This window comes from Paramacrobiotus metropolitanus, unplaced genomic scaffold (genome assembly GCF_019649055.1).
Source record: "Paramacrobiotus metropolitanus isolate TYO unplaced genomic scaffold, Prichtersi_v1.0 Parri_scaffold0000015, whole genome shotgun sequence".
NCBI lineage: Eukaryota > Metazoa > Tardigrada > Eutardigrada > Parachela > Macrobiotidae > Paramacrobiotus > Paramacrobiotus metropolitanus.
This window is the reverse complement of record NW_026570235.1, coordinates 194031-211071: the sequence shown is the minus strand read 5'-3', so window position 1 is coordinate 211071 and position 17041 is coordinate 194031. Positions and strand designations below refer to the sequence as shown.

At 40.9% G+C, this 17041-nt stretch overlaps 5 protein-coding genes across 9 annotated transcripts; 3 read left to right on the top strand and 2 right to left on the bottom strand.

Annotated features, from left to right (window-relative positions):
• Nucleotides 1-441: 441 nt before the first annotated feature.
• LOC129584879 (ADP-ribosylation factor 1-like) lies at nucleotides 442-5984 on the bottom strand. 3 transcript variants are annotated; one of them, XM_055477274.1, is made up of 7 exons: nucleotides 5570-5983; nucleotides 4731-4959; nucleotides 3402-3598; nucleotides 3245-3325; nucleotides 2656-2781; nucleotides 1711-1835; nucleotides 442-1116 (listed from the first exon to the last, which is right to left on the bottom strand). In XM_055477274.1, exons 1-7 carry the CDS (start codon nucleotides 5616-5618, stop codon nucleotides 955-957), a joined length of 969 nt encoding a protein of 322 aa, XP_055333249.1. In that variant the 5' UTR covers nucleotides 5619-5983; the 3' UTR covers nucleotides 442-954. The 3 variants fall into 3 exon arrangements, with proteins under 3 accessions (XP_055333249.1, XP_055333248.1, XP_055333250.1); XM_055477273.1 differs by having other exon boundaries at nucleotides 3402-3601; nucleotides 5570-5982; XM_055477275.1 differs by lacking the exon at nucleotides 2656-2781 and having other exon boundaries at nucleotides 3402-3601; nucleotides 5570-5984.
• A 244-nt stretch (nucleotides 5985-6228) lies between these two features.
• LOC129584881 (cytochrome c oxidase subunit 5A, mitochondrial-like) lies at nucleotides 6229-7791 on the top strand. The gene is made up of 3 exons (XM_055477278.1): nucleotides 6229-6514; nucleotides 6589-6855; nucleotides 7394-7791. The coding sequence occupies exons 1-3, from the start codon at nucleotides 6376-6378 to the stop codon at nucleotides 7495-7497; spliced, it is 510 nt and encodes a 169-aa protein (XP_055333253.1). The 5' UTR covers nucleotides 6229-6375; the 3' UTR covers nucleotides 7498-7791.
• LOC129584877 (26S proteasome non-ATPase regulatory subunit 11A-like) lies at nucleotides 7781-10521 on the bottom strand. Of its 2 annotated transcripts, none has more exons than XM_055477269.1 (11): nucleotides 10398-10521; nucleotides 10042-10257; nucleotides 9794-9895; nucleotides 9505-9629; nucleotides 9267-9338; nucleotides 9093-9150; nucleotides 8900-9011; nucleotides 8615-8842; nucleotides 8425-8548; nucleotides 8235-8360; nucleotides 7781-8173 (listed from the first exon to the last, which is right to left on the bottom strand). In XM_055477269.1, the coding sequence occupies exons 2-11, from the start codon at nucleotides 10151-10153 to the stop codon at nucleotides 7943-7945; spliced, it is 1290 nt and encodes a 429-aa protein (XP_055333244.1). In that variant the 5' UTR covers nucleotides 10154-10257; nucleotides 10398-10521; the 3' UTR covers nucleotides 7781-7942. The 2 variants fall into 2 exon arrangements, with proteins under 2 accessions (XP_055333244.1, XP_055333245.1); XM_055477270.1 differs by having other exon boundaries at nucleotides 10394-10516.
• Nucleotides 10522-10653: 132 nt separating this feature from the next.
• LOC129584878 (tetratricopeptide repeat protein 4-like) lies at nucleotides 10654-12502 on the top strand. Its single transcript, XM_055477271.1, has 2 exons — nucleotides 10654-11360; nucleotides 11774-12502. Exons 1-2 carry the CDS (start codon nucleotides 10952-10954, stop codon nucleotides 12427-12429), a joined length of 1065 nt encoding a protein of 354 aa, XP_055333246.1. The 5' UTR covers nucleotides 10654-10951; the 3' UTR covers nucleotides 12430-12502.
• Nucleotides 12503-13162: 660 nt separating this feature from the next.
• On the top strand, nucleotides 13163-15828 carry LOC129584880 (ADP-ribosylation factor 1). 2 transcript variants are annotated; one of them, XM_055477277.1, is made up of 5 exons: nucleotides 13163-13408; nucleotides 13481-13685; nucleotides 13751-13861; nucleotides 14523-14647; nucleotides 15234-15828. In XM_055477277.1, exons 2-5 carry the CDS (start codon nucleotides 13538-13540, stop codon nucleotides 15393-15395), a joined length of 546 nt encoding a protein of 181 aa, XP_055333252.1. In that variant the 5' UTR covers nucleotides 13163-13408; nucleotides 13481-13537; the 3' UTR covers nucleotides 15396-15828. The 2 variants fall into 2 exon arrangements, with proteins under 2 accessions (XP_055333252.1, XP_055333251.1); XM_055477276.1 differs by having other exon boundaries at nucleotides 13163-13685.
• The last annotated feature ends 1213 nt before the right edge of the window (nucleotides 15829-17041 follow it).

Sequence of the window (17041 nt, the reverse complement as noted above, 5' to 3'; positions counted from 1 at the left end):
TTGGTGATACGATAGTGTAACGATACAGTCACAAGTTTCCTATAAAAATGAAAAAATTTGTACTGAATACACAGCCTCAGCCGCCTACGGAGATACTTACAATAACTACACTACGGAGATACTTGAACAATACTTACAAAAACAAAAATACATTATCCAGTAATTAATAAGCAATAACCACCATAGTTATTAAAAATGACCATAGTATTTGCGTTTACCAAAAATTTTTAGACGATAAATAAGGCTCGTACGATTCAAAAATTTTAAAGAGTATGTGCATGTGGAGGTTTGAGTGCCAGTGCAATAAATATGAAGTACAGTAATCTCACACCGATGAACAAAATTAGTGAACGTAGGTGCTATAAGTTATGAACATAATAATATTAATAATATAGATATAATCAATTACAGTACTATACTGCAATAACAAATCCGAATAACCCAGCAAGTAATTTAACACCCTTCCCTATTAATTCAACAAGACGTGCGGTTCACAAAGTCGTTAACCGGCCAGATCGTTTTTCAATAATCATCCCAAAAAGTGTTAAAAGAATCAAGGGCTCGTCCATAAAAAAGATTAGCTAAAAAGCGGGTGGTGTTGCGAAATGCAAGCAAGTATACAAACAGTCAAGTGTTATACAAGTGTTATCCAACGGAAAACAAAAAAACACACAGGATGGCTTTTTTACTGCATTATTTTCACGTTAAGAGCGACTTTCGTCATCATATAAATAGATATTAGCAGAGAAAGAGGAAATCGCAAAAAAAAGATTGTGATTACGATGATTGTTCTCGAACTGTGTTCTCTTCTCCACGGTTGCCACAATGGATGGGTCTCAAACACAATTGGCATGAAGACTGGAGACGAATAACAAAAAAACATCTTTGGCCACACACAACAGTACAATGGGCTGATCCGCGCTGTCTGGAGTCATATTTCCGCTCATTTTCGGTTCACAGCTGATTAGAAAGCCAGTCCAATCCCTCATACAAGCCGTCACCGCCCATCTCACCGTTCGTGGCCCATGTGGCTTGAATGAAAAAAATTCGGTCTGGGAGGGAATTCAGTCCAAGTATCTCGGTAATTTCTGCTGCGTTCATTGCATTCGGCAAATCCTAAACACAATACATCGTATAACCAGTGTCAAAACACACCTACTGTAAAAAAATACTACCAGTTTAACGAAATACAAAACTGACAATGAGTCGTTCAACCGTTTACAGCAATCTGCATATTTCGTTCAGTGAGTCAGGAGAAAAGTTTACTGGTATCTCAGGGGCTACTGCAGAGGTCTTCAGCAGAATATTTTACAATATTCCTAAACAGAACCTTGAGGACTAAGCATCATCGATACCATCCAACCGTCGTACTTAACAAATAAAGTAAAATAAAATAACGAAAATTCTGCAAGGAAATTCAGAAAAGGTATTTCCATAAAAAAACACAGTATTTAAAAAACCAACATACATACAAACAGTAAGACTCGGCCAGTCGGCCCAATTACGTACAACAGCTGCAACTTCAGGTTGACAATTGTGAGAAACCTCCAAACCAGACAATTAAATTACAAAAACATTGACTTAAATCTTCAGCTACCTCGAATAAAGCCAGGAAATTACCGATTAATGACCATTAGTCTTTCAAAAACGTTTACATATCTTAAAATCGTTATATATGATCGCCGCTATCAGCTTGAAATACCAATGTACCTGTTTATTGGCAAAAATAAGCAGAACAGCATCGCGTAATTCATCCTCAGCCAACATCCGCATCAATTCTTCCCGAGCTTCAACGACGCGCCCCCGATCATTACTATCCACCACAAAAATCAAACCTGCAAAGTACAGTTTGTACTTTGTATGTTAGTGACGTTAGTCAAATGCAAAGACGTTCGCATCCTACAGCACCAGCAACCAAGTTTAGATTAAAAAATAAATTATCGATAGAAGAATGTGTGAATAAAATCAGTCCATAATATCATACAATCTCGAACTTACAGGTCTATCGCACCAAGTGTGGACAGTTGCGTAATTATTAAAATCAATTTAAAAATGCTTCCATAAACTGTTTTATTGTATGTTCTCATTTTTAAAATGTAACATTTTCTTGCGGATCCAGTGATACTGAAGCTAGAATCTTTTCCGCAAGCAAAGCAGGGCTTAAAAGGCATCTGTTAAAGGCTACCAACAAACTCGCGCACGACCATTACTTGCGGTGAATTCACAACAAGAAATATCTCTCATAAACTCGTATGTTACAAGCTACCTTCCGGAGAATGTGGCTGCCTAGAGCGCGGATCACGTTGGGCAAGATGTTGGTTACTCAACGGAAGTTAAAAAATGACCATTAAAAAACCACATAATTATTTGGTAGTTCTCAAGCGCTAAATTATTAAAAGATTACTGAATGAACATGAATAATTCTTATTAAGCTGTGCGAATTTTGGTAAAAAAAACGAAATGTGGAAATTCGGCTGCTGTTCCCTGCGAATTTGTTTCGAGCGCAGACGGATCACTAAAAGCGTTGCTACAGAACACGAACTATCATATAAAAATAACACGAAAACGCTTCAAAGCTTCAATGGTAGCAGCTAGGAATTTTTTGTTACTGCCCACACTTGGCGCAATCGACCTGTAAATTCCCATTGTTGTTACCTGCGGGCAGTGTAGCATTTGCCAATTTCCGTTGTCCAACCATGACCCGGACCGGTTCTCGAAGAATTTTATGCGACGCATTCAAGGAAGATTTATCGATTATGATCTGCCGGACGCCAGCGGATACTGTTTGGAAAATGAACAGTAAACGCTTGAACTCGAGCAAAAAACAGTCAATTTAAAAAAAAGGGTCTGATTTCGCGCGAAGTTGGCGGGCCGACTTATTTTAAAAGCTGCCAGAAATTTAAAAAAACTCGAAATAATTATCGAATTTTTTTGCGAACGAAAATAGCTGTAATAACTAGACGAAAAGTTAGACTGGAATAACAACACTTAACAAAGCGGTGTCCACTGGCCCTTAAAACCTGCGGGAAGCTTGACTAACCGCTTCGTTAACTATCTCTACGCTTCGTCATTTTGACTACCCACAAACTCTAAAGTCAATCAGAATTTTTAAACTAACTTTCTTACATTCTTTCACAAAAATTAACGCGTTTAAAAACCCAGATATCAGTGTCTTCTCGCAAATTTAAATGCCATGTCGAGAGCTTGATAGCAAGCTATTGATGTCGAATTAACGGCGACATACCTTCAATTTTTCGTACATGGCCGCTCACGTCCCACACCCGGAATCGGGAGTTATCGTGTTCCACCGTTTCGCAATGGAAATCTCAACCACACACACACACACACTACAGCCATGATCAAAGCGGACAAATCAGACCGTCTTCACAGACTTCACTTACCATCGATGGTTGGAGCGGTATTCACTACCTCACCGCGACTCAGCTTATACAGAATGGTGGTTTTACCAGCGTCTTTTAAACCAAGCATTAGAATCCATTTGTTAGAACTTTCTGCTTCTGTGTCAGCATGCCTGCGCGTCGTTTCCCGGCTGCCACGCAGCTCCAGACCCCGCAGCTGATGATATGCATCATTGAATCTTCTAAGTCAAAAGAACCAACGGTAATCTCATTTACAAATAATACAATATACTCGTACACAAGCAGAAAATCTGGGCAATCTATGGCTGAGTCGATGCAGAATTCAAATGGCGATCACATAAAAATTAAATAAAGTTGAGAAGAGGTTCTACCACGTCGGTTTTTTGATTTTCGAAACTTTGTAACTGCAATCAACATGGTCTGGCCTACCTCCAGACCAAAGTCCGTTTAAATCTAGTTGCAACTTAAAATGTTATAATTTTTTTGTGATTGTTGCGCTTATTATTTTGGCTGACTGGCGATCTTTCTGCTCAGATGCCACCTGTGGCCAAAAGCGCACAGCCGAATGAATGAGCATAACTGGCAGTAGAATAAAGGCGGCAAGAATAAAAGTCGAATGGGAACTGTTCTGTGAGCGCCCGCCGCCGCCAGTGGTCATTCTTTGCTCATACGACTGTGGCAGCACTGGAGTCGCGAAAGTGGAACATTCCACTGAAGTGTAGCACAAAGAAAGTTCTCGCCGAATACTGAGCAATTTGACAAATTAAAAAGACCTAAGAAAATTCCAAACTTTTGATCAGTACATGAAAAAAACATTTGCTAACAACTTTGTGGAACGTTTTTTTAAATTACTGTTTCCCAGCTCCGTGCATAAAAATAAGTGTCATCGGGTGTAAAAAAATACAAATTTTATACACATTTTAAACGGTTTTGAAAAAAGCTTTGCACAAAGTTATTCGTATTCTAGTGTATCCTGCTTCTGCATTAGAACCAATTAAATGTTTCTGAAATCAAGGAAATTTTTATTGCGGTTTAAAAAAATCGTAGTGAATATCGTCGGTTTTTTTTCGCTTAAAACATAAAAATAATTCTTTCTTGCATTGAAATGTGTAGTATAATCATTTTGTTGGTAATTTGTTGCATCGGGTTTGCTATTAACGCTTCGCGCAATGCGCGCAAGCGATTCTGCCGCTCAGATAGCGAACACGATAGAACCTCTTCTTAATAAACGTTCCTGGACTTCTCTGCACATTTTAAAATTGAAAAATTTTTTGGTTACAATTGGGATAACAAACTAACAGTTGTTACTTCCGGTCGCGCACGCTACTAACAAACTATGCTAATACTTACGTCGCCGCCTCCTCAAATTTATTGTAGAATCCAGATTTTCCAACGCAGCGAACAATCTTACGTTGAGGATCAATATTGAAAATTGGTTGGCTGCCATTGAGGAAGAAGCGCACCATAAGCCACGCTTGATTGTTTATCGCCTCAAACATTCTTCTGGCCGAAGGGCGCGGCAAGGTGGTCATAGCCGTTTTCAGCGCTGCATTCTCTTTCTGATTCATTCCATGCCCGTCTATACGTAAAAAACGGCTATATTATTATAAAATGCAATTTCTATACCGTAATTGTTGAATTTGAGGCCTGCAATAGAAGCTCCCCATAATTAAAGCTCGAGCCCACCTCTAAGGTCATTTGAACATTATAAGCTCCCCCGAAATAGAAGCCCATAGGCTTAATTAACCGCCATAAAGCCCATATTAGCTCGTGCCAAAAAAAGTTAGTTTGAAAAACTCAAGCCACCCCCTCCTCCTGAAATACTAGCCCATGCCCGTAATTGGAGAAAACCGTGAGGCATTCGAAATATTTGTAACCCTGGGGCTCTAAATCGATAATTACGGTATACCCAATTGTGGAGCGTATATAATTATATTCTTATCTTTCCTGCTTTCTGGAATGGAAATCTTCTCATTTCGATTTATTCAAAAACATTCAAAAGTTTTAGATTTTTTTCTCTACAAAACAAGCCTTTGTGAGATACGATTGAGGCCGTACAAAAGGTAGCTTTTCGATTATAGTCTCTGGAGTTCTCGCGAAATTATGAGACGATTTCTAGACCCATTCAGCGTAGAAATGGATACAGTAACTGAATAACACTATTACACTTATCACTTATCGTAACTTACGAATGATAAGTTCAGCGTCCCATGCTTCCTCCGAAAACTGGGAAGACATTTTTTTCACTCAGCCGTTAAAAAATCAGGACTTCCATAAATCTCGCAGCTAACGAATGATCAGTGACGCGTCGGATGGCGTGCAGGGTCGCGATGATCGTCTCAGGCTCAGGAACTCCGTCGATACAGTGCCGCTCACGCAGTCTCCGTAAGTCCGTCGCACATCCCATCCGTCAACGTCCTTTCTCTTGAAAACTCCGTCAATCCAACCAGACAAACGTGTAAGTGATCGCGATGCCAGATGCAAGGGAGCTAAATATTGACGGAAAAGTGGAAAACCAAGTTCTACAAAGCGAAAGACACATGCATGATAAAAAAGAGTAGTGTGCTCGGTAAAATCTGCGGTCAGTTAGTGGCCTCGGTATTACAGTGATGCGCCAGTCTTTACGCCAATCTTTACGTCATACGTAGCGTATGCGCAATTCTCATTTTGGCGCACTGTGTAATTCCTGTAATTCGTGAGGTGCGAAACAACGTCTGCGGCGGTTGCCATTCCGGCGCAGATCCGCATCTGTGGCACGCATGAATCGGCAGAGTGGAAATGAACGTACTGAACCCGTGCTGCAGTACCTACAAGTTGCTGCATGGCGCATGCACTGGGTGCAACATACGGTATTTCAGAGTTCAGACTGAGAGAAAGTGACTGAAAGCCTGAAAATATTTGGCTAAAATTTATCTGGTGTTAAAGTCGAAATTGCCACATTTGGATGTATTATTTACTTCTCTGTGTACAGTAAGTATTGTATTTGTCATAAGAAATGTTCGCATCAGCACTCCGGACATCTGCGGCCATTCTCGGCCGGGCCGTTCGCGTGCGCCCCGTTGCATTGGCATCACGTCTCGGAGGTGTGAGATATTCTTCAGGACACGAAGAGACCGATGAGGAGTTTGACAGACGTGCGTATCAAACAGCTCCCATGCATCTGACATCCCAACCAATGTGCAATGGTTAATGCCGTCTTGTGTGATAGGAATGACGGAGTTCTTCAAGAGAAAGGACATTGACGGATGGGATGTGCGACGGGGATTGCAGGAGCTGCATCGTATCGACGGAGTTCCTGAGCCCGAGACGATCATCGCGGCCCTGCACGCCATCCGACGCGTCAATGATCATTCACTTGCTGTGAGGTTTATGGAAGCACTGAAGGAGAAGGCGGCCGACTGTAAAGAAATCTATCCCTATCTTATGCAGGAGATACGACCGACTCTGAACGAACTGGGCATTTCCACTCCCGAAGGTAATTTACGATAGTTATAAAGTTATTGAGTAATAAGCTTAAGACTTCACTGTGTGTAGGAGATTTAATTTTTAAGATTGTTGCCTATATCGACTGTCTCTAGCATCCTGTTCTTTAATTGCCCGTACGTTTGTTGGCAGATTTGCTGCATAGAGTTTATATTTACCCAGATTTCCAATGTTTATTCACCGTCATTACTTTTTATTACTTCTCGGTTCTCTTCTCTTTTTACTACTTCTATTCTCTCTCTTCGGTTCTTATTAATTTTTCTGGCATTTTCATCAACTTTCATACTCTCTATTCTATTCTCTCTCTTCGGTTCTTATTCATTTTTCTGGCATTTTCATCAAATTTGACCTGATTACTTTTTTAAGAAATTGCGCTCTTTGAGCAACTCAGTATTTGTGTAAACTTTTTCTTGTATGATAAATTTCACCTAGTCTTGAATTGATTGATTGATTAAATGCTTGTACACTTGTAGTTGTTTTTTTGGTTGCGAGAAAATTATTCAGCGTTAGCTGACTGTTTTCGTTTGTAGAATTGGACTATGGCAAGCCTGAATTAGCCCTGCAAAACCCTGAAGAAATGCACGTCCATGGTATTGATTTCAGTGCAAAACCAAAAGCCCACGGCCACCACTAATAAATTATCGATTACCCAGAGTTTTTCGATCAGTTGACGTGTTAAACGTTTTATCTGTGGACTTTTCTTAAAGAATAATTGAATAACAACGCCATCGGAAGCTTAGTAAATTTTTGTCTACTTGAATGTTCTTTGTCTGTGTTAGTTATTAGTATGCATACTTCTACCGCATTTACGTAGGCTTATGTTTGGGTTACTTGTACATATCGCCATTCGGTCCTCCAGCTAACTGTACTGTGGTTTCCAGACCGACAAGCGAGGAAGAAAGAGAAAAAACAACCGCTCAGCTTTCGATTCAGTTTAATCAATTGTAATTAAGCACATTAAGAACAGTAAACAATGGTAGCATCAGACAGAGTGTATCAGACAGAGTACCGCTGCCTAGTAAAGGTACAAAACGTGATCATAACTTTAATTGCATAGTTGTAACGGAGAAGATCAAAGATTACGACAATTTCTTTGCTCGCTGGAAGAGCTGATCGAGCGCTTTATTGAAGTGTCCGACACTTCCCAAGGCCGCTTCGTATGTTTTATCGACGGGATTATCTTCATACAAAACGATCACACCTTGTCCCTGATCCAAAATACCCGGCAGGACTTTATCCAGAATCATCTGCGAGAGCTTCTTCTCCACAATTTGCTGGTCCAAATTGATAAGTTTTGAAATATGATCGATCTGCAATACAATCATACAAAGATTAATGAAAAATATCATTGCAATTGTGAATATTTTTTACCTGCACACGGGAATACGGTTCAATAATGCGCGTAAGATTCTGCTCAAGCATCATCTGGTATAAGTTATCCAGGTGGGAACGAATAATAGGATCATCGACCAGTTGTTCTTTGAACGTCTCCAAAGCCTAACGACGATCAGATGAACATTAACAATATCGCAAACGGCAATATTTTAACTTAAAAGCTAACTTTCTGGAAATCAGATAAAGACCGATCGGAGCTGGCTCTGGCAACAGCTTTCAAAGCTTCCACATCCTTCCCGACGTACTTTAAGGCCAACTTTCCGTCAACAATGATATTCACATCTTCCGGTCTAAACAGAGAAATAAATCGATACTAGTAATACATTAACCAGAATTACTGCGGGAATAAAACGTACGAATTAAGCATGATCTTCGAAAGCAGCATATATTTCAGCGCCGTAATTGCGCGCTTATCGTCAATTCCGTCGAAGCCTTCGAATGACTCATAAAAATATGAATACGCGGTGCGAAAGTCGACATCCTCCGCGGCGTGGATAATCCCGGACTGGAGATCGAGCTGGCCTTGCATCCGGGGTGGACAATAAATGGCATTGGCGGTAGTGCGAGCGGTAACCAAAGCCGCACTATAAAATCATTCAAATAAAAAAAATCAGTATAGCAAGTAGTATTTACTGGCTTACCGTGATTTAGGCAAGTTTCCCAGTGCGAAAAACGTTTTACTTTCAATCAGCTGAACATCGACCAGCAGCTGTTTGTCATCGACTTTCTTCAGTTCCTTCAGCAACACACTGGCTGTAATGAAGTTAAAATCAGTCTGGATCAAGATAACTATGGTCCTTTTGGAGGCAGAAATTAAGTATTACGAAAAATTACCCAGTTGGAGCGCCTCTTGATATCGGCTTTTGTCATAGTATAAGTTCAGCAATCGAGCCTGTAAAAAAATACCCGCTGTAAATGTTCTATACAGTATTAAAAAATATTTCGAATGGCAAAAAAAGGTGCTGTGCACCAGAAAGTGAAAACACGATGGATCCCACAAGCACTCACCTCAAGTGCCTGGCGCAGATACGTTCGTTTCTCGTTTTTTGCCCATTCAATGCATTCTCGGCATAATTCAATCTAAAAAAAATCCGAACATTGAAAACTAACAAAATGTGCAAGGCGATAGGTCGCACATCACAGTGCAACTGAAAGTTACAACTGAAAGTCGCAAATGAAAGTCATAACTGTTTAGGTAATTAATTCCAGAAAAAAGGACAAAAAATCAACCGAAGGAAAACCTCACCTCGGAGACAGTATCCATATTCATATCCAAATAGTAATCCACCAGCGCACGCACCAATGTTCCTGCTTTCGCCTTGCTGATCATGTTGAGGAAGGGGCGGCTGAATTTGATTAATTCTTGAAGCTCTGCAAAGCCAACCATGAAATTTCGTGGAGATTACCGCAAGCAAAAAAGTGGTGGCAACAAAAAAAGTAATTAAGCAAATTAAAACTGGATTAGACGAAAATTAGAATTATATGAACAGAAATTTAAATCTCAAATCAAATTTTTCTCAAAAACGAAAAATTACCGAGAACATGCTTTCCCCTGGAGAGCAACTTTCCCAGTTCGATGATGCTCTGCTCCTTTATTCTGACGCTTTCCTCATCCTTCATATCAACGTCCAAGCGAACTGTAAAACAAACAGACACGATACTAAAAGGATCGAAAAGGTTGGAAACAAAGCCTGAAACGATGAAACCTGCAGATCGACACCATTTCGACTTCCGCTAAATTTTTCAACGAACAGCTTAACGTTTTATAGTTTTTTAGACTTACCCAAGGCGTTCAAAATGTCAAACGCCTCTTTAGGCTGGGTCTTTGAAAGAGTTTGAGCGCGTTCCAACTGTGCTGCCGCCGCGGTACTCGCTGCTGTCTTCGTAACTGCCATGACTGTCTCCGGTTTTGAAATCTCCGCCGAATTTTCAACGGGAAGAGACGCGATGCCTTTTCACTTCCAAGCAAGCTCCGATACTTATCGCTTCACAATCAAGTCTAGAATCCAAAAGCTTTCACTTTAAAGTCAGAAATACGAATCAAATTCTCGGGAGCAACCGTGTATCAGCAAATACTCTGAAGGTAAGCACTCGTTCCGCCAGCCGTAGCGCATTAGCCCGATGTTAGAAAATACCTGCCTCAGAAACGTTCCCTTAACACCACGTTTTCCAAAAGGATCAATGATCAAACTCCGAACAAAATCAACAAAACGCTACACCAAACACACTTTGAAAATTAGCCAGAAAACTGAGAAAAGTATAAAGTAAAAAGAATTTTTTCGACGGAAAGCATAAACCGCTGAATCAGAGCGTTTGTCACTTCTTACAAGTAACTTCGGTCCTGGGCGGTAATGCTTATCCGGTTTCGCATTTCCGGTTTCCAGAGTTTTGGCTCCATTTTCATTTTTTCTTTGACGAATGTTGTTGTAACACACTGTTGTGCTTAACTTTTTATGGTTTCACTCTCCATGTTTTTTGAAGTTAAGACTTAAGTACTACTAGAGTACCATTCCTAGGATAAGAATCATAAGAATTTGATAAGATCTTAATGCTAGTGATCGCCTTTGCGTTTGTTGCATGCTTGATTCCGAGTTATTTCGGGAAGTAAAAGCTAATCCTTTTCGCGTTTGAGTTGAATTAAGCTTCCGTTTCTTGTGTTGAACATAGCTTTAGCCTTGAAGTAACTTTTCGCCATGGAGGAAGAACCGAAACCTTATACATACAAACAAGGATTATCTCCGTCCACTTTCCTGGAGGACATGGAGAAAATTCCTGCATTCATGACGCAGGTTCCCGAAGGCCAACTGCCGGAGCTCGTGGAAGCCCTACAAAGTCTCAAATACTCCGAGGATGATCCGGATGAGTGCGCTGAAAATTATAAAGAAGATGGAAATGTCAACTTCAAGAGAAAGAAATTCCCTGATGCCTTGGCTTGTTACACGAAAGCGCTGGAGATGAAGATAACAAAGACGGATTTGAAACCTGTGCTGCTTTTTAACCGCGCAGCTACTCATTATCAAATGAAAAATTATCGGAGGTGCATCTCGGACTGCGAAGCGGCTTTGCTGCTCGATCCCGCTTATGTCAAAGCTGTACTGAAAGGTACGGAGACTGCGCCTGATCGATGATTAAATTTTCATCGATTAGCTGAGAAACTGGGAACATAACTTAGAACTACACAAGTAAAAAGTGATATTGTTTGTGTTTTAACTTTTAAGGATAAAAAGTTGATACATACTGTACTTGATACCACCAGTGTGTCAGTGTGTGTGTGGTTTCAAATTTTTCGGAAACTTTATGCACTTCCGGTGTTTATCAGGTGATTATTGAAAGGCTGCACAAATGTTGAAACTGTTATTAATAATTTTAAGTTACCTGTACTTTCTTCCAGTATTATTATTTATTTCGTAGAAATACAGATGAATTTTGTGATTGCTTAATTATGTACGCCAGGCAGTGAGTAGCGCTAAAATATTAGCAAAGAGTTACATTGAAATTTTCTTTACGTGTTGCAGGAGCGCAAGCTCTGCATGCCATCGGTAAATTTTCCGAATCTCTCCAGTGGCTTGATCGCGGCTTACTTTTGGACCCGACGAATGAGTCCCTGATTAATCTGCGAAAAACAGTCCAGAGAGATGAGAAAAAGCAGCTGCTCAAACAGCGGCAGCAGAAGAAACAAGGCAAGCAAAACGCCAATCTCTTGAAAGCCATTACCGACCGCAACATTCGTCTACATCCGCCTAATCCGTTCGAAGGCGACCAAGTAGCCAAGACACCGTCGGGACAGTCGGTTACGTTATTGCCCGATGGCGCCTTGGCGTGGCCCATACGGCTGCTGTTTCCGGAAGTCAATCAGCAGGACTTTCTGGAGCAAGTTGACGAGACGAGCACAGGGGGTGAGATTTTGCGGATGGTCCTGGATGATAATCCACCCGAATGGGATACGGCACGTGAATATGATAGCCAACAGGCTCGGTGTTTCTTCTGTGATGATAAACAAATGTGTGTCTATCAGATTGATAACGGTGTGGAAGTCCGGGAGGTGCTGCGGCATAAGGAATTTGTAGTGGAGCACGCGATGCCGGTTTTGTTTGTTTTGAGTGTGGAGAATGGTTTTGCTCAGCGGTATTTGAAAAAGTTTGATAGAATAATTAAGCTTCGTAAAGAGTAATTGAAGTTGTTTCAGTCGGATTGCCGTGATATCATTGTATAACTCAGGTTCCAGATTGTATAGGCAATGTAACTCCGTGAATATTAAATTCTAAAACTTGACACTCGTATAGACGGTATAGTACGCACTACGTCAGTACCTACTTTTAAATTTTAATTGGCTGCTGAACGGTGCGTGTGATTGGAACGCACAAAGTGTAATGATAAAAGTTTAACTAAACAGTTAGGAATTAGAGTTATGAATAATTACTTTAAATTTTCAGTCGAATTTTTAACACTAAAAGTATTACAGTATTACTAATTCAAGTAAGTACTTTAAGAAATTGCTACCCATGGCCATGGGCCGTGCTGACTGGGAATGTACAGTAATTTATTTTGGGGAAAGCCAAAATTAATGGTGTTTGGTTGCTCAATCGAAAGACGGAAGAAGCATTTCGAGCCAGATAGCGGCTAGATTTATGTATTTTGAGAAGTTTGTTGTAACAAAATCCAAATCTAACCTAAGAAATATCGAAAAAATGGAAATAAGAAAGGCGGCGTTTGTCGGCGTTTGAACAAAAAGGGGGCGATACGCTTCCGCCATGACTCACCCAGCATACGTACACGTGGATACAGAGTAGGCAGGTGCACATCGACAGACGCGATCAACAACGTTCCCTGTAAGTGCATATGAACCGCGCATAGACTGCTACAGGGTGACAAGCGCCCTTCACAGTGTGCTAAACGGCATTGCCATATCATCGTTAACCCATTTTCAGGTTGGCTCTCTCTCTCAGATTCCGCAAAAAAATTCCCTTGGCATTTTCTCTGTTCTTCCCCATCTCTTCGGTCGGTTTGTGAATATTCCAGAAGAACCATCAATCAGTCATCAGCCAGGCTTGTGGTGTGGATAGTGGATACCGAGGAATTGTTGCCTAGCTGGAGAGCGACGGCGTATCAGTGCCACAGCTTGATCGTATCGCCTACCGCAATTTATCAGTGTAGTTTGTCTCAGGATTGTTTAAATATTCCGATTCCACGTACTCACAGGTGTTTGTTTTTCCTCCCCGCAGAACGCCAACGTTACTGCGTGTTTTATTTCAACTGATTTCCCTCACCATCCAGCCAGAATGGGGAATATGTTTCAGAAGTTATTCCAGGGTTTATTTGGTAAGAAGGAGATGCGGATTCTGATGGTCGGATTGGATGCTGCGGGTAAAACCACCATTCTGTATAAGCTGAAGCTCGGTGAGATTGTCACAACCATTCCAACCATTGGTAAGTGGGAACCATCTGATTTATCCGCGTAGATAAAGGCTGTAGTGTGTGCGTGTGTGATTGAGGTTTCAACGTGGAAACGGTGGAGTACAAGAACATCAGTTTCACGGTGTGGGACGTGGGTGGTCAGGACAAGATTCGACCGCTATGGCGCCACTACTTCCAGAATACTCAAGGTACGTCACTGTAAAATCAGCGCTTCTAGTCTTGGTGTCAAGCTCTCGAGCTGGCATTCGAAATCGGAGAGTGGACCCTGCGATTGTCAGTGATGAGGTCGCTGGGTTCCTCGAATCACAGTCAGTTTTTCAGTTAGAATGACGAAACATGTTGCAGACAGGCTTGCGTCTTGCAGTGTTTCAGTAAAAATATCAAGTGTTTTGTGTTTTCTCTGAAATAAGTTTTTGTTAAATTTTATTGCTTTGTACAGTATAATGTTATTACCATAATTATTATAGAAGTTGTTCACCACTTGTCCACCATTCTGAAAAAATTTGAAGTGAATAGCACTGACAATGAGTACGTATTGCAGGCGCAGGCGTATAGCTAAGTGTAAGTGTTTCGTTAATTTGCCCTACTTTCTTACGGTATCCGTGATGTTTAGTCCTCAAGGTTCTGTTTAGGAATATCGCAAGATATTTCGCTGAAGACCTTCGTTTGTCCTGAGATGCCATGTATTTGATTTATTAAATAGCTTTCTGTTCTTTGCGTTTTGCTTGGGCTTTTTGAAAATTTTTTAGATGACGACATCTTTCGTTGTCATTTGTACATGGCATTGGTTGCTTGTGCTGTAGGATGCCACTTCTTTGCATTTGACTAACATACAAACGGACTTTGCAGGTTTGATTTTTGTGGTGGATAGTAATGATCGTGAGCGCGTCGGTGAAGCTCGGGAAGAATTGATGCGGATGTTAGCTGAGGATGAATTACGCGATGCTGTTCTGCTTATTTTTGCCAATAAACAGGTACATTGGCATTTCAAGCTGATAGCGGCGACCATGTATAACGATTTGGAGATATGCAAACGTTTTTGAAAGACTAATAGCCATTAATCGGTGATTTCCTGGCTTTACTCGAGGTAGCTAAAGATTTAAGTAAACGTTTTTGTAATTTAATTGTCTGGTTTGGAGGCTTCTCAGCCTGAAATTCAGCTGTTGTACGTAATCGGGCCGAGTCTTCCTGTTTGTATGTATGTTAGTTTTTTAAATACTGTGTTTTTTTTATGGAAATACCTTTTCTGACTTTCCTTGCAGAATATTCATTTTACTTTATTTGTTGAGTACGACTGTTGGGTGGTATCGATGATGCTTACAGTCCTCAAGGTTCTGTTTAGGGATATTGTAAAATATTCCGCTGAAGAACTCTGCATTAGCCCCTGAGATACCAGTAAACGTTTGTTCTGACTCACTGAACGAATGTCTATATGCATAGAAGTATGCCATATGCATATGTAAACGGTTGGACGACTCAGTTTTGTATTTCGGTAAACTGATAGAATGTTTTGACAGTAGGCTGCGTTTTAACACTGCTTATACGATGTATGGTGTTTAGGATTTGCCGAATGCAATGAACGCAGCAGAAATTACCGACAAACTTGGACTGCATTCCCTGCGAAACCGCAATTGGTTCATCCAAGCCACATGTGCCACGAGCGGTGACGGCTTGTATGAGGGATTGGATTGGCTTTCTAATCAGCTGAAGAACCAAAAATGAGCGGAAATGTGACTCCAGTCAGCGCGGATCAGCCCATTGTACTGTTGTTTGTGGACAAAGATGTTTTTTGTTATTCGGCTCCAGTCTTCATGCTAATTGTATTTGAGACCCATCCATTGTGGCAAACCGTGGGGAAGAGAACAATCACCGTAATCACAATCTTCTTTTTTGCGATTTCCTCTTTTTCTGCAAAATATCTATTTATTTGATGACGAACGTCGCCATTTAACGTAAAAATAGTGCAGTAATAAAAGCCATGCTGTGTGTTTTTTGGTTTCCGTTGGATCGTTTCCCCCTGTATAACACTTGACTGTTTGTATACTTGCTTTCATTTCGCAACATTCACCCGCTTTTTAGTTAACCTTTTTTATGCATGAGCCCTTGATTCTTTTTAACGCTTTTTGGGATGATAATTGAAAAACGATCTGGCCGGTTTACGACTTTGTGATCCGCACGTCTTGTTTAATTAATACAAGCCCAGCACGGATGAATATTGGCCGATGACTATTAAAAAATAAGTAGCTCCAAGGGTGTGTTGATTTGCGGTCGCTTACAGACTGTCATACAATATTAATAAACCCGTACGTATGTTTAGTAATATCTATATTATTTACATTTGTCCACTATCAAGGAAAAATCAGCCTGCGCCTACAGTGCAGATGAACGGTCACCAGCTGGAAGCGCAAACATGCGTAAAATACCTCGGTATTTACATCGATCAAAATTTGAAGTGGGAAGAACAGTTTAGCCATGTACTGCGGAAAATTAACTACGGCATTGCAATGATAAACGCAGCGAAACAAGGCCTGGACATGTCACAGCGCAGGAGTCTTTACCATGCCTGTGTGCAGCCACATTTCGACTACGGGTCGGATACGTGGTCACCAGCATTTTCGACTCTACGCGACAAGCTGACCAGAGCCCAACGGAAAGCACTGCAGGCCATTACTGACTACAAGGAGCGGGTAACCCCCGAGCTGTATCAGCGATTGCGCATCCTGCCGGTATTTGACCGTTGGAAGCAGTCGGAAGCCGTTTGGTTGTATAAGATCTACAACCATGAAGTGTATAAACTTCCGCCCTACCTGGGTGAACTGATCGACTTCAAGGATTTGTCACCGCAGTACAATCTCCGGAAGCCGAAACGAATCCAAGCCAGAGCGAAACAGAAAATCGGAGAAAGCACGCTGGCCATGCGGTTAAAGAACGTTTTTGAGCGGATTCAAAAAGTTAATTCACAGACACTCAGTGTTAGCGGTGTTAGCTTTTTCAAGTTTGCTCTGAAAACTGTTGATCTGTCTAAATAATCTCTTCTGTAATTTTTTGCTGCATTTTTACCGACCAGACATTGAAGTCCTGTTAAACGGGTTGTCTGCTCCTGATACATGAATGAATGAATGAATGAATGATACACTTTACATAAGTTAATCGAACCGGAAACACGGACTGTTTACTTTCAACGGGAAAATGCGGCGTCAGTGCTAGGCTCGATGGAAGGGCTGGACAAACTGAACGAAATTTTTATGTTGTAGTTTGCGTGTCTTTTCTATTAATTTGTGTATTGCATTTTGATTTGACTGTTTACTTGTACATACAGTACATAACTTGCAAGGATGTCTGACGTGATTATGACTAACGTGTTAAGT

Coding starts and splice junctions, on each gene's coding strand:
- LOC129584879 (XM_055477273.1), bottom strand. CDS start 5,618: ATGTCTTCCCAGTTTTCGGAGGAAGCATGGGACGCTGAACTTATCATT. Junction 3,326..3,401: donor TACCGCTCCAACCATCGATG/GTAAGTGAAGTC, acceptor TGTGTGGTTGAG/ATTTCCATTGCGAAACGGTG. Junction 2,782..3,244: donor CCATGTACGAAAAATTGAAG/GTATGTCGCCGT, acceptor TTTTCCAAACAG/TATCCGCTGGCGTCCGGCAG.
- LOC129584881 (XM_055477278.1), top strand. CDS start 6,376: ATGTTCGCATCAGCACTCCGGACATCTGCGGCCATTCTCGGCCGGGCC. Junction 6,515..6,588: donor CGATGAGGAGTTTGACAGAC/GTGCGTATCAAA, acceptor CTTGTGTGATAG/GAATGACGGAGTTCTTCAAG. Junction 6,856..7,393: donor GGGCATTTCCACTCCCGAAG/GTAATTTACGAT, acceptor TTTCGTTTGTAG/AATTGGACTATGGCAAGCCT.
- LOC129584877 (XM_055477269.1), bottom strand. CDS start 10,153: ATGGCAGTTACGAAGACAGCAGCGAGTACCGCGGCGGCAGCACAGTTG. Junction 9,151..9,266: donor ATCTGCGCCAGGCACTTGAG/GTGAGTGCTTGT, acceptor ATTTTTTTACAG/GCTCGATTGCTGAACTTATA. Junction 9,012..9,092: donor TCAAGAGGCGCTCCAACTGG/GTAATTTTTCGT, acceptor ACTTCATTACAG/CCAGTGTGTTGCTGAAGGAA.
- LOC129584878 (XM_055477271.1), top strand. CDS start 10,952: ATGGAGGAAGAACCGAAACCTTATACATACAAACAAGGATTATCTCCG. Junction 11,361..11,773: donor TGTCAAAGCTGTACTGAAAG/GTACGGAGACTG, acceptor TACGTGTTGCAG/GAGCGCAAGCTCTGCATGCC.
- LOC129584880 (XM_055477277.1), top strand. CDS start 13,538: ATGGGGAATATGTTTCAGAAGTTATTCCAGGGTTTATTTGGTAAGAAG. Junction 13,686..13,750: donor CACAACCATTCCAACCATTG/GTAAGTGGGAAC, acceptor TGTGTGATTGAG/GTTTCAACGTGGAAACGGTG. Junction 13,862..14,522: donor CTACTTCCAGAATACTCAAG/GTACGTCACTGT, acceptor CGGACTTTGCAG/GTTTGATTTTTGTGGTGGAT.